The following is a 14,279-nucleotide window of genomic DNA, read 5'->3' on the forward strand; positions in this document are numbered from 1 at the left end:
TCTGGTATTCCTTGGCTCCTAACTGCCAGGATCCCTCCCTTTCCATCCAAGCTGCAATGCTTACAGAGACCCCTATTACATCAGGACAAGCAGGGCCACGGGGAAGCTACTAAGTAGGCTGATCTGTCTCTACCAAATCTGCTTTTTTGTTTTATTTCCTGTGTACTAAAGTGAGCTGTCAAGGAAGAGAAACAAGAAGCCTTCTAAGACTTGTAAGTTTCCTTCATCAGGAACCTCCAGTGACCTTAGTATGACATCATCATGCCTGTCAAAGGAGCTTCAGAATCAATGACCATCCTAGCATCAACGTGGCCATGATTAAAGCTATCCTTCCAACGATGAAACCCCTAGGCAAGATGGAGGCTTAGGGCAGGAGCCCTTAGTCGGCCCTTTACTGTTAACAGGAAAGCTCTACTTTCAAAACTGTCTTGAATCACTGGCTTCACCCAGGAATAGCTGAACACAATACTTATGGTTACCACACCTCAGGTCAGAGAGGAGAGAGTTGGAGTTGTATAGGTTCAGAAAACACAAAGTAGGAGAGCCCAGGGGGTAGGCTGTGTCCCAGACCCCGAACAGGAAGTTCAGACACCTGTTGGCAGCCACGTCCCACCAAGGAGGAGTTTGTCCTTCTGACTGGAGGGGAAAATTAGACAACATCCTCTGGAGTAGCAAGCAGAAGGCAGCTTGAGTATCAGGGGCAGGTGGTGTAGAAAGGGAGCCTGAAGGACCAGAAGAATGGACAGGTTCAAGGCCAGAGGCACTAGCAGGCTGGGGGAGGGGGGTGGGACCTCAGGTCTCCTCAGCCCATCAGCCTGGTGAGGCTGGTGGTGCAGCAGGGAGGTGAGTGGGTAAAAGGAAGTCTTTCTATGTGGTCACAAATGCAAACACTTCTCAACACAAGTCAATAAGCCAGCCACTTCTGGGAAGCTGAGCCTGAGCACTGCTCTGCCTTCCGCAGCGTTCTACCCAAGGAGGCTCTCATGGTTACCACCAGCAGCAGTGCCTGTGGTTGCCAGGTTCACCCCAGACTTTATAGGTATTGACCTTACTGGACCTTAGGGGAAACCCTGGCTGGGCCACATTCCAATGGCATCAGTTTACACGCTTCCCATGGCTTGATGTCTGTGAAAGCACAACCTGCAGGACACCCTCCTTACATGACTCTACACGTCACCCACACACCCCATTTACCCATCTTCCTAAGTCAGGGTGTGCTCCTGCCTGGGCACCTGGTGCACACTGCAGCCTTGTAGGTTCACCTCCAGATGACTCTGGATGTTGTGTTACATTTCCCACTGCTGTGACAAAATATGTTCACAAAAGCAACATAAAGAAAAGTTTGCTGGTGGTGGCACCGGTCTTTAATCCCGGCATTTGGGAGGCAGAGGCAGGCAGATATCTGTGAGTTTGATTTCGAGGCCAGTGATGGTCTACAATAAAAAGCGAGTCCTAGGATAGCCAGGACTGTTACACAGAGAAACCTTGTTTCAAAAAAGAAAGAAAGGAAGGAAGGAAGGAAGAAGGAAGGAAAGAAAGAAAATGAAAGTTTACCTGGGTGTTACTGCTGGCATGCCTTAGATCTCAAGAGACAGGACCTTGAGGACAACCTTTTCTATCTACACAGCAAATTCTAATACACGCAGGGTTATATAGAGATCCTGTCTTAAAAATTTTTTTTTAAAAAAGGGGAAAGGTTTACTTTGGTTTACAGTTTAACATTGGGAGTGGTGACAATGGGCAGTGGGTGTCATCAGAGACTTCATACCCTCCTGTGGTTGTAGGCAAGGGGCATGGGACTGAGATGAGGTCAGATAGTTCATGTCCTGAGAGTGCAGTATAGACAAAGCCAGAATACACGACCAGAAAGACCCATATGACCTCAGAGGGCTCCCCTTACTCTTTGGCCAACCAGAACCGAACCAGAACATTTGGCTTGGATGACAATGTTAGCACACAGGTACACAAAGTACTCTGAGACCTGCAAAATGGTGTCCTACTTGGAACTGGGAGAAGTGGCTTTCTTCAGGCAGGTGTTAACATTTGGGTGGGGTAGCCGGGCGGTGGTGGCGCACGCCTTTAATCCCAGCACTCGGGAGGCAGAGGCAGGTGGATCTCTGTGAGTTCGAGGCCAGCCTGGTCTACAAGAGCTAGTTCCAGAGAAACCCTGTCTCGAAAAATCAAAAAAAAAAAAAAAAACATTTGGGTGGGGTTTGTCACCCTGAGGTATCTGTGTGATGTCATCTTTCCCTTAGGGGCCCAAGATCTTAAGACAGTGAGGTTTACAGATACAGCTTGTGGACTATACCAACTCCAACTCTCCAATCCACTGCCTTCTGGGACCCACAGTGACCGACTACCCTTTCTCAGCCCATCTCTCCATCACCCCACCCCTCTGCATTCTCCCCTTCCTTGAAAGGGCACCAGTGGGAAGATTGGGTGCTCTCTCTGTCCAGCTGCTCATTCCTGGCGGGAGGTCTGTGGTCTGTGATAGGAATCTGCACTTGAAGATCTTGGAGCAAACAGCAGGGAAGGTGTTCTGGAAGCAAGGTCGATGTTTGGACTCTGAGGCCACCAGACAGCTCCCAATGGTAGGGGAGGTGCTAGTAAAGGTGACTAGAGAGTCACCTGCTATGCTAACGTAGCCCCCAGGACGATTGATTCCCCAAGGGTTATCTGACAAACTTTTGGGAAGTCATGAGGTGGGAAGAAGTCCTATACAGGAACCCACAATTGGGTGATAGACACTGCCACCCCTTCTCTTGTGCCTTAGATCTATTTCCTGACACAGACTAGGACTTCACTCCTTTCTATTTTCATGTCTGGATCATACTTTAGGCAAGTGCTTCAGCATTGAATCACACTCCCAGGAGCCAAGAACTTTCTACCTTCAACCAGCCTGGATGTCATCCATCCAGTGAAGTAAACCATCCTAGGCTCTCCAAGGAGGATGGGACTAAGTTACTCCTTCAGCATCACAACCAGAGTCTGCAACAACCAGTGGCAGGCTGCCCAGAGACTAGGGCAGGAGGAGCTGGTGAGCCACAGGGCAGACATTCTAGATGCCCTGACTGGGAGGAAGGTAGCTATTTGCCACCTCAGTGGGGCAGGTCCTGGTCTCCGTGACCAACATCCTTTTAGCTTGGGGAGCTTATCAGACGTCTGAAGCCGGGTAGTGACCTTGTGGTGCCATGTGGTATACAGCAGGGCCTCAGTTCCCATGCCAAGCCCATTCACCAGGGCAGTTGACTTGAAAACTGCCTCCCTGGATGCCACTCAAGAGAGGCACTGACTAGAAAGGAAAAAAATCCAGACTGCCACAGAAGACACAACACCTTTTGCATAATGTTTTATTTCATTTTTTTCAACAATACTGGGTCAGAAACACAAAGTTATGGGGGCATCTCTTCATCCCTATGAACCAGTTCCAGGTACACGGTATCCTCTGTACCTTAAGAGTTCCCCAGCTGCTCAAGGCCCTAGCTGCAGGCAGCTGGAGCTGCTCACCAGATCATGTGGTCCACAGAAAGGAGTCATGAGCTCTGACCACAGCTATGACTGCTAGACCCAGGACCTCTTGCAGAAGGGACCTTACTTAACCCATCAGGGACCAGACTAAGGGGAAGAAGAAGCCAAACAAGACAGCAGCCCTTCAGAGTTCAGAGGATGGGCCTGATTACTCCCTCAGAGGATAGCCAGCCTTTCCAGAGCACTTCTTTGTAATATAATTCACAGCCACAGAGTTTGCAAACGCTGGCAGCAGGCTGGTTGAAGATACAGAGTGGAAAGGGCAGCTGGTGAACCAGGAGGGCTTGGGAAGGGCCCCACCCCAGAGCCTGGTATTCTAACCCAGACCCTATGGCCATCACCACCCGCTGTCCCCTCCCAAAAACAAGGCATGAGAGCCCTAGTCCTCACTAGAGTTGTCAAACTCCTCCCAGTCGGACACACTCATTACTTCAGAGGCGAAGTCTGCATCTGCCTGGCTACGGTTGGGGGTCCCTCGGGGTGGCTCACAGAGCAGGGATCGGGGCAGGGTGAGCACGCAGGCTGCAAGGCCTGAGATGGAATTGTTCAGCTGGGGTCCCTCTTCCCAGCAGTCTTTCTCCATGTCATAGATGTGCACGTAGCCTGTGCGGCTGCCTCGGTTGTGGGAGCGGCCACCCAGCACATATATCCTGTTGTCTAGTACAGCAATACCAGGCTCGCCATGCCCAGCTGGGAGTGGGCAAACCATTGACCACTGCCGAGATGTGCAGCTGTAGCAAGCCACCTGCAAAGCCAAGGTCAGGGTCAACACAGGCATCCTCTGAGACAGTTTGCCAGCCTACCCTACCCCAGTTCATTTTTGTCATCTGTTACTCGGAGCCTCACTTGGCTGTAGACCAACATCTTACCTCCCCAGTCATCAGCAGGAGTCTCCCTCTCATCTCCATATCCAGTCCTGCTTCTCCCGCTCCCATGGATCCCACCTAACATCTTTCCTTTTCATAACACCCTACTCATACTCATGAGTGTGTGTGGAAGCAGCTACTTGCTGACCAAGTAAGACCACCAACCTTCTTTTCATTAATAAAATAGTCAATGCAGGAAAAAAAAAAGAGACTTGGAAAAAAAATCTACTAATAATCCAAGAAATGTAAACCAAAATGTCACCTGGTAACCTGCAACCATGGAAGGAAGGAAATCATAAAACCCAATGCCAATAAAGGTAAGGCAAAGCCAGTGTTTGCCTGTCTCACATGTCAGAAAGTCGTATGTATTAAGAGACATTATGTTATTATGTTTGGGTGTTGGAGGCACAAGCCTTTAACCCCAGCACTCGGGAGGCAGAGGCAGGAGGATCTCTGTGAGTTTGAGGCCAGACTGGTCTACAAGAGCTAGTTCCAGGACAGGCTCTAAAAAAGCTGCAGAGAAACCCTGTCTCGAAAAAAAAACAAAAAAAAAAAAAACAAAAAAAATGAAAGAGAGAGAGAGAGAAAGAGAGAGAGAGAGAGAGAGAGAGAGAGAGAGAGAGAGAGAGAGAGAGAGAGAGATATTGAAATTTCTCCTTTAGGGCTGGAGAGATGGCTCAGAGGTTAAGAGCATTGCCTGCTCTTCCCAAGGTCCTGAGTTCAATTCCCAGCAACCACATGGTGGCTCACAACCATCTGTAATAAGATCTGGTGCCCTCTTGTGGCCTGCAGGCATGCACACAGACAGAATATTGTATACATAATAAATTTAAAAAAAATAAATTTCTCCTTCAAGCTGGGCAGTAATGGCACATACCTTTAATCCCAGCACTTGGGAGACAGAGGCCTAGGTCAGTCTCATCTCATCAATACAGCAAGTTGGGGTGCATATTCAGATCATTTTATAAATAAAAATAAATACTGCCATGCAGTCCTGGCTGGCTGGACTCTGGTGTGTGGACGACCACTGGAAGTTGTGGCAATTCTCCTACTTTGCTCCCACGTGTTGAGGTGACAGGCCTAAGTAACAATGGCTCAAATTTTTTTTTCTTTTTAAAGATTTCTTTAAAAAAGAAATTTCATGAAAAAAATGAAAAAAGATTTCATGTATAGGAGTGCTCTATCTGCATGCACACTTTTATGTCAGAAGAGGATATCTGATCCCACTAGAGATGGTTATGAGTCACCATGTGGTTGCTGGGAATTGAACTCAGGACCTCTGGAAAAGCAGTCAGTGCTCTTAACCACTAGGTCATCTGTCCAACCCCATAGCTCAAAATCTTATCTGTTTCACTAAATAGTCAAATTGGGATTCCAGGTACCATAGACAAAATAATGCTTCCTCACCCCAGGATGTTGTCCACATCCTAATCTTTGGAACCTATGAATGTGTCATTTTACATGGCAAAACTAGCTTTATAGATGTGATTAAGGGTTGTGGGGCAGCTTTTTTTTGGGGGGGGGGACATATTTTCTGGGTAGACCCATCCACATATATAACACTCTCAGGCATGTAGCTATTTATGTAGACCAGGCTGGCTTCAAACTTGCAGAGTCAGCTCAGGAGTGTGACACTGTGCCCAGTCTACAGACAGATCTGACCTAAGGTTTCACTTAAAATTTTCAGCTTTACATTGCTGTAAAATTTGGCAGAAATCACGGTTCAGAGCCTTTTCCTGAGTTAGTTAACTAAGTGTGATTCCTGTGTGACACTGGGTGAGAGGATGAGCTGCAGCCCCTGTCAACCACTCCATCTCCAAGGGAACAGCTGAGCTCCTACAGCGTCCCATGCTGCTAAGTGACGGCAGCCCATAGGTCAGGGGCTACATGCATTTGTCTGTGTGGAGGCCAGGTCGACCTCATGTTCCTCAGGAGTCACCCACTGTGTGTTCTGAGACAGGATCTCTCATGGAGACCTGGGCTCAACAATCAGGTTATGTTGGCCAGCAAGCTCCAGAGAGAGATCTGCCTGTCTTCAAGTCCCAGCACTGGGGTTACAACAGTTTTTATGATGTGGGTGAAATAAACTCTGGTCCTCATGCTTCTATGGAAAGCACTTTATGGACACAGCTATCTTCCTTAGCCTGGTTTAAATGTACATCTGAACTAGCAAAGTTTTAGTTTGTTATAAAACTATAGATTTACAATCCTATCATGACTGGAGGAACATCTTTAATTACTCAAAATAAGAAAGGGAAAGTCAGGTGGAAGGGACAGGAAGAAGGACTCCACCTGCCCTGGCCGGCTTAAAGATGAAGTGGTTACCACAAGTGAAGGCAGCCAAGAAAGGCTGTCCACAGCTAGCCAGGAAATTGTAATCACCACAAACTAAATACTGCCAACAGGGAAAGATACCCCATTGACATCTTGATGTCAGTCTGCTGGACTTATGACTGTGACAATAAATTCATCTTAAGGTTTGTGGCAATTTGTGATAGAAACAATGAGAACTTTTACACTAATCAAGTTCTACCAGGTTAGGAAATGTTAATCCAGGCGGCCAAGCCCCACTCCCCAGAGCTTCCAAGTCAATGGTCTGGGGTAGGGGCTGAGATTCATGAATCTGAGAGAATCGGAACTACCTGACAGGCTCTTCAATGACAGTTTTATTCATACTGTAACGTGGAGTAAAACTTAGACTAACCCAGATGATACACTCAGAACAGAGTGCTGCCCAGTACTGGAGCTGGGGCAGCAGCAGTTACACAGCTGCTACACTGGCACAGCTAAAGGAAGTGAGGCAGGATTGCCCAAGCTAGGAGTTCTGATGGGGCTGCAAAGTGAGTTCAAGGCCAGCTTGGGAAACTAAGTGAAATTCTACCTCAAAATAAAAGTCAACTGTAGATTAACTGTGGTATAGCGTCTCTCTAGCACATGTGATATTCTGAGTTTGTTTAATTTCTCAATGTACACACACACACACACACACACACACAATGTTAAAGTGGAGAACACTGGGGACAACACTGGTGAGAAAAGCACATTTTGTTTCTTTAACTTCATTTTACTGAATAGCCCAGACTTGTCTTAAACTTGGAATCCTCCAGCCTCAGGCTCAAGTGTTGGGGTTACAGAAATGGACTACCAAACTTGACCTGGGATGCTCTTTGACTATGAACAGCAAGAAGCAAGTCACAGACAGACTGAGAGCAAACAGTACAAGTGAGAGGATAAGTGCCTCTCAATTCTTCTCTAGTCTTTGTTGGAGGGTCTACAATGTGAGTTTGTCCTAGAACTCCCTTTTATAGACCAGGCTGGCTTTGAACCCAGAGACCTGCCTGCCTCTCTGTCTCCCGAGTGCTGGGACAAAAGGTGTGTTCCACCACATTAAGCATGGATGGGTGTGTAACTTTTTGATGAAAACACAAGTGGAACTACTATGGCGGTCATATGTTTGTATTATTGAGAATGTGCAGCATTAAGTATGAGCCTTCATGTAAGCTGTGGGCTTGGAGTGATGATAAGTTGGTATGTGTTCAACAAGTCTAACACATGTGCCCTTTTGGTGAAGGATATACATAGTAGGGAGGCTATGCATGAATGGAACCAGAGGGTACAGGGGAACTCCCTGGGCCCAGCTCACCTGGTGTACATCCCTCCTGTAGCCAGCATCATTGTTGCTGCCTCCAATCACAAACAGCTTGTCGAGGAGGGCAGCCATGCCATGCCAGGCACGTCGCACAGGCCCATCAGCCAGAGTATGCCAGGTATTGCTTTCTGGGTCGTAGCAGTGTGTCTCCTTCAGGTAGTCCTCTCCTCTGCGACCACAGGTAATGTACATCTTTCCCTGCAGTGTGGTGCCTGCATGGGCATACACCTGTTTGGAGTCACCAAAAGGGACAGGAAAGACAGGGAATAGGCAAGAAGGCAGTGAGCAAGATGGCCAGTAGTAGCTGCCGCCACCACTCTGCACCTGCCTGGTAACACACCAATCAAGGTTTCACATCTGATGTACCTTCACATACTGAGGAGAATTCACCCCAGATTCTATCAGGTTATATTGCCCTACTTGTTGATCCCTAACCTCTTTCCAAGAGGGTATGTTAACTACAGACCCAGACTGATTGTAATCTTTGTGTTTCTTTGTCCCTAAAGGAAACGTCTGGACAGGGAACAAGAAAACCAAGGCCCGCCCCAAGCTGCCAGAGAAGCACACTGGCAGCGAGAACCTGCACTTTCCATCGCCCAACCTTTCCAGATGTGTCTGCAGATAGTTCCTACCCACAGGAAGTATGCTATAAGGAGGAAAAGAAAAAGATTGAGATAAAGTATCAAATATAGTTGGTTTTCCATACCCATGTGTTTGCATCTCTGGATTTAACCAAACAAGGACAAAAATTATTTCAATTAAAATACTACATCTGTACTGAACATGTACAGAGAGTCAGTTCTCTGTAAAAAAGAATTTACATATCATTTATATTGTACCACGTGTTAAGTAATACAGGATAGGGGACTGAACACATGGGCTTGCAAATGAAGGCAGATGTCCTACCACTGAGTCATACTTATCTTTTTTTTTTTTTTTTTTTGAGACAGGGTCTCAGGTATCACAGGTTGGCCTAGAACCTGCTATGTAGCCAAGGATGACCCTGAACCTCTGATCTCTCTGCTTCCACCCAATGCTGGGTAGGATTATAGGTATGTGCATGACTCCAGGGTTATTTGACACTGAGAGCTGAACTTGGGGCTTCATGCATGTTAGCCAAGCACTCTACCAACTAAGCTACATTCCTAGCCCCTACATTTCTTTCTTCTGGTGGGGGTGATTTTTGAGACAGGGTCTCACTGTGTAGTTTTTTCTGGCTATCTTGGAATGTGCTCTGTAGACAAAATCACAAAGATCCACCTGCCTCGACCTCCTGAGTTATGGGACTAAACGACTGTGCCACTGCACCCAGGAACCCTTGCAATTGTTTTACTTTCAGAAAGGGTCTGGCTTTATAGTCTGTAGCCCAGGCTCACCTGACCTTTTGCTCTTCCTGTCTGTTTTCCAAGGAGCTGGGATTAGGCTTGTGACAGAGCAGGCTCAGATGTGTAGGTTTTACAGATACTGTTATGACTTCAGCCTCACAGACTGCACTCTCCTTGGAGGGTCAGATCATAAAGGACAACCATACAAAGAACACCCCCACTCCAGTGATGGTGTGTCAGACTGCAGTGCTGTGCTGTTCCTGAACAAACACTTGGCTTGGGAGAATTAATCTCTCTGTTGGTCAGGACAATGGTCACAGCCACTTCTCTCCTGACCCAAATCCCCATACCGAATGTCTGACCATCATCAGTCTTTTCCCCATTTCTACAATGTTGTCATTTCAAGAACATATAACTAAGACAGAACAGGTTTGGTCTTGTTTTGATACAAGGTCTCTCTACCCTGGAACTCTCTGTGAATCCATGACGTCCTGAACTCACTATACTATCCAAGCTGGCCTCAAGATTCCCCGTCTATGCCTCCCAAGTGCTAGGATTAAAGGCACATACCATCTTACCTGGTCTGAAAATAGAACCTTTACAACTGGCTTTCTATCCGTCTAGGTTCTCCATTTTTATTGCTGTGAATCAACCAGTTTATTAAGCCATTCACCTGTTGAAGGACATTTGTTCACTTTCTGGCTACTATCCAAAAAAAAGTGGTTATTATTATCCATGGTAAAGTCTTCATTTCCCTGAGATAAATCCCCAGGATGGCAAGCTCTGAGTTTCATGGCAGCTGGAAGATGCTGCCACTACTTTACATTCTCACAGGCAGAGCATAGGCGACCTGTGATCTTGTGTGGCATGAACTTCAGAGGAGCAGCCACTTTCTGTTTCAGGCAGCACTCACTGTGGCTTGTGATGAACAATACAATTTTCTTATGTGTTCATCTGTCTATCTTCTCAGTGAAATCTCTTCCACTCTTTTGCTCCCTCCTACTTCCTCCTGTCTTGTTTGTTTTTCCAGAGGCTCTCTATAGCACAGAGGAGCCTCATACAGTAATTAAAGGCACAAACCCCAATACTAGACTTGTCATCTTCAATATTATGGTTCAGACATATGGTTTGCATCTATTTTTTTGCTACTCAGTAACTTTTTTCATAAGTTTCTTTTCAAAATGTGGAGGCGGGGCTTGTGAGATGGCTCAATTTCTACAAGCTCTTGCTGCCCACCCCAAAGGCCCTACTTTGATTCCTAGGATTCACACAGAGGAATTAGAGAGCTAACTCCTGGAAGCTGTTCTCTGATACTGACAAGTCCCTTGCCACACACCAACATAAATAGGCACACTTATCTATCTATCTATCTATCTATCTATCTATCTATCTATCTATCTATCTATCTATCTATCTATCTATCTAGGTTTTTCGAGACCAGGCTGTCCTCAAACCCACCGAGATCCGCTTGCCTCTGCTTCCCAAGTGCTGGGATTAAAGGCATGCACCACCACCGCCCATCAAATTTAAGGGCACTGTTTAAAAAGGTCTTTTGCCAGCAAGAGTTTTCAATTTTTGAAAAGATCCGATTTATCAGTTTTCCTTTTCCATGGCTTAAATGTTTGACATCAAGTCTATAAACTCATTTAGCCCATATCCTTAACACTGTCTTCTGTTTTTGTTTTGTTTTGTTCTTTTGGTTAGGACAGGGTCTTGCTATGTAGCCCTGGAATTCATTATGCAGACCAGGCTGACCTCAAATTTGCTGTGGCCCTCCTGTCTGTCTCTCAGCACTGTTACCACATCTGTCTTTTGTTCTGTTTCATTTGTCTAAAGGGCCTAGCTTTACATCTGCATCTACGAACATCTTCCAGTAGCCTCCAAACCACTTCTCAGCCCTCCCATTTCCCTCGACCTCCACAGGCTGGCCCAGTCCTAGAGCACACACACCAACACTGCCCTCCTTACTTCTTTACTCTTCAGGCTCTTCAAAGCTCGTCTCTCCCGGGCCTGGAAGCTCCTTTGTCCACTGAAAATGGCTAATTTTATTTTTAGGCCTTACTCTGACACTTACTCAGACCGACGTCATTTCCTTCATCTACCTACTGTAACTACTCTAGTAGTGTCTGGGTTGATTAGCAAGTCTCTTTTGCAATCCACCTGTTGGAGGAGGGTTTGTCATTTGTCACCACTGGGTCTCCATGACTTAGTGGAAGAGATGACCACATGCATGAAGAAATGAAGGAGTCTAGCTGCGGAATAAACTGAATGAAGCTCAAGACTGCTCCTATGTGGCCAAGATGAAGAACTGCAGCTCTGTCTACAAACCTTTCTCAAACTCCTCAAGTAGGATCTATCAGGTCTCAACAGCCCCAGATATTTTCCATGCAAAATCTGCTCCTTTCTCCAGAACTAGGTAGGGCCTCCTTCCCTGCAAAGAAGCTAAAGAGCAAGGATCTGGCATGGCTGGGGGCCTGTAGAGAGGATGACAGGAATCAGGCCTGCTGTGTGAGTGACTTGGCCAAGTCTTAATTGAGGGCAAGTCTTAATCCCCAACGTCTTGAGGAAGGGTGAGAGAGAAAAATGATAGGCAGTGGAAAGACTCCAAAGCCACAGGTCTTGTCCAGGTTCCTGTTGGGCAGAGTTTTTATGTGTGACCACTACACCATCCTGATTCTGGAGGGCCTGGCCATCTTTCTTCAGAGGCCAGGACTTTAGAGCTGATGCCAACAAGGCCTATCATTGCCCTGAAACTACAGGTAATTGGGGCTAGGTCAAAGTACCCAGTAATCACAAAAAAATTAGATGCACCCCCATAAAGCATTACTTTTGCATCATGTACATAATTTTAAGCATCTCCAAACTAGACTGAAGCAAGGTGCTATGCTGTATGTACACGACGATTATTGTCTTGATAAAAATAAGACCTTCAAAGGTCTCATTCTGTGACCTCTGTAAGGAGGAGTTTGAGTAAAGAAAGACCTGTGAGTCAGGCTGCTCTCCAGGCTCCGAGTCCCTCTGTTTTGACATATTTGGAAATCGTCCAGCTTGTGTCAGCCAAGAAAAGATCTGGGCCTCTGAGTATAGCTCATGGAAGGGAATTGGGAAGGCTCCTGCTGGAGGGCTTCCTTACCTCCCTCTTGAGTGGGGCCACATAGTCCCAGGAGTTGGTAGCAGGATCATAGCGCTCCACGGCACTCAGGTCATTGTGGTAGTCACGGCCGGCCACAGCGTAGATGTACTTGCCCACGACACACACACACAGATCTGCGTGTTCTTGCTGCAAGGACTGGATCTGGAACCAGCGATTGTGCCTCGGGTCATACCTTTGGAGGACATGAGAACAGTATGTCACTGGCAAGGAGAACAAGTTGCCTTTCAGGCTCACAATTTCTACCCCTCCCCCACTTCTTTGCTGCAGTCTGATCGAAACACCCTCCATCCTGACAGTTAAGACTTTGCTGACCCAGAGCCATGACAGAGGTTCACGGAACACAGTTTGATCACAACATGGCCTGGAATGTAGCAAGAAACCGCCTGAGTTTCTGTCCATGAGGTAGGCCCCTCAAAGGAACAACCTCTAGGGTTTGTATCGACCAAATGTCCATCACAGGCTGTGATCACCATCTTCTCACCTGTGGTGACCGGGTGCACCAGCCTCCTCCAACATTCTTCTATAAAAGGTTGGTAAGGGTCACCTTGTGCACTGTCATACCCTTGTTTTTCCTGATAGTCATAGGTTCCCCTCAGCCCCCTTCATACACATGAAATAACTATCGTTCTCTGATTGGTAGCCAGGAAAGCCTTTTCCACCCCCATCCCCTCAGGACATCCTTCTTGCTAAAGGGAGCACGTCAACTCTCACCTTGAATATGGTCAACAGAGAGCAGGATCCTGTGAGATCCCAGGGACCCCACTAAAAGAAATGGAACCCACTAAAGAAAAAAGATGAAGCTGACTACATGAAGCCATAGGATTCTGCAGGACCAGGAAGGCTGCTGGGCTGAGGCTTCCCTGGGGCAATCTGCAACAATGTGCAGGGAAAGAGGAGAAACACTCCCTAACTCTCTGCTAACCCTTACTGAGTGGAACTCTTAAGCATTGTTACTACAGCTCACTTTCCTGATATCAGGCCACATTACGTCACTTTCAGAAAAAATATAGTGTCCCCAAGTCAAAGCCTTGTTTCCCTGACAACTGTAAAAACAGGTCTAACTCTCAAGCAACAAGTATCGTCTAACCTGGCACAGAGCCAGTCCCGTCACTGCTGCTCAACCTCAGTCAGCCCAGGATGCCCCTCCCTTCTGTTTGCTGTGTCTCTTACCTGAAACTGCCTAAACACAGCTTCCAATCCCCCCAGGGCACTCTCAGCTGCCTGGTATGTCAACTGTCACCCACTGGTCTCTACTGTATTTTAGATCTACATGACTGTCCACTTAACTACCCTCAATAGAACCCTGCATTCCCCATGTCCTTCTGTTCCCATCAATGGCAGCAAAATCCATGCTGCTATCCGCTGATCCCCACACCTGAGGTCCTCTACAGCTTAAACCCATCCTCATTTTCTTCTGCCACACCAGGGACTATGTCAGTGGTCACTGGATGCTAGGCAAGTGCTCTACCACCAACCTACATTCTCAACCCTCTTCACCTTAAAAAAATTAAAACAATATTTTAGAAGATTTATTCATTTTTTAATGTGCATTGGTATTTTGCCTGCATGTATGTCTCTGTGAGAGTGTTAGGTTCCCTGGAACTGAAGTTATAGGCAATTGTGAGCTGCCATGTGGGTGCTGGTAACTGAACCTGGGTCTTCTGCAAGAGCAGCCAGTGCTCTTAACTGCTAAGCCATCTATCCAGCCCCTTAAAGTATTTTTAAGATTAAAACTTTAAACTATCTGTTTTGAGTGT

General features: G+C 46.8%; 1 protein-coding gene across 1 annotated transcript in view; it reads right to left on the bottom strand.

Annotated features, from left to right (window-relative positions):
• Positions 1-3,333: 3,333 nt before the first annotated feature.
• Positions 3,334-14,279, bottom strand: part of Klhl22 (kelch like family member 22) — a 38,030-nt gene continuing 27,084 nt past the window's right edge. Inside the window, exons 5-7 of the mRNA XM_038346251.1 lie at positions 12,502-12,694; positions 8,038-8,271; positions 3,334-4,273 (exon numbers count right to left, since the gene is read on the bottom strand). Coding sequence (XP_038202179.1) covers positions 3,908-4,273; positions 8,038-8,271; positions 12,502-12,694 — 793 coding nt within the window. The 3' untranslated portion in view covers positions 3,334-3,907. The remainder of the gene's footprint in view (positions 4,274-8,037; positions 8,272-12,501; positions 12,695-14,279) is intronic.

Source organism: Arvicola amphibius, chromosome 10 (genome assembly GCF_903992535.2).
Source record: "Arvicola amphibius chromosome 10, mArvAmp1.2, whole genome shotgun sequence".
Taxonomy (NCBI): Eukaryota; Metazoa; Chordata; class Mammalia; order Rodentia; family Cricetidae; genus Arvicola; species Arvicola amphibius.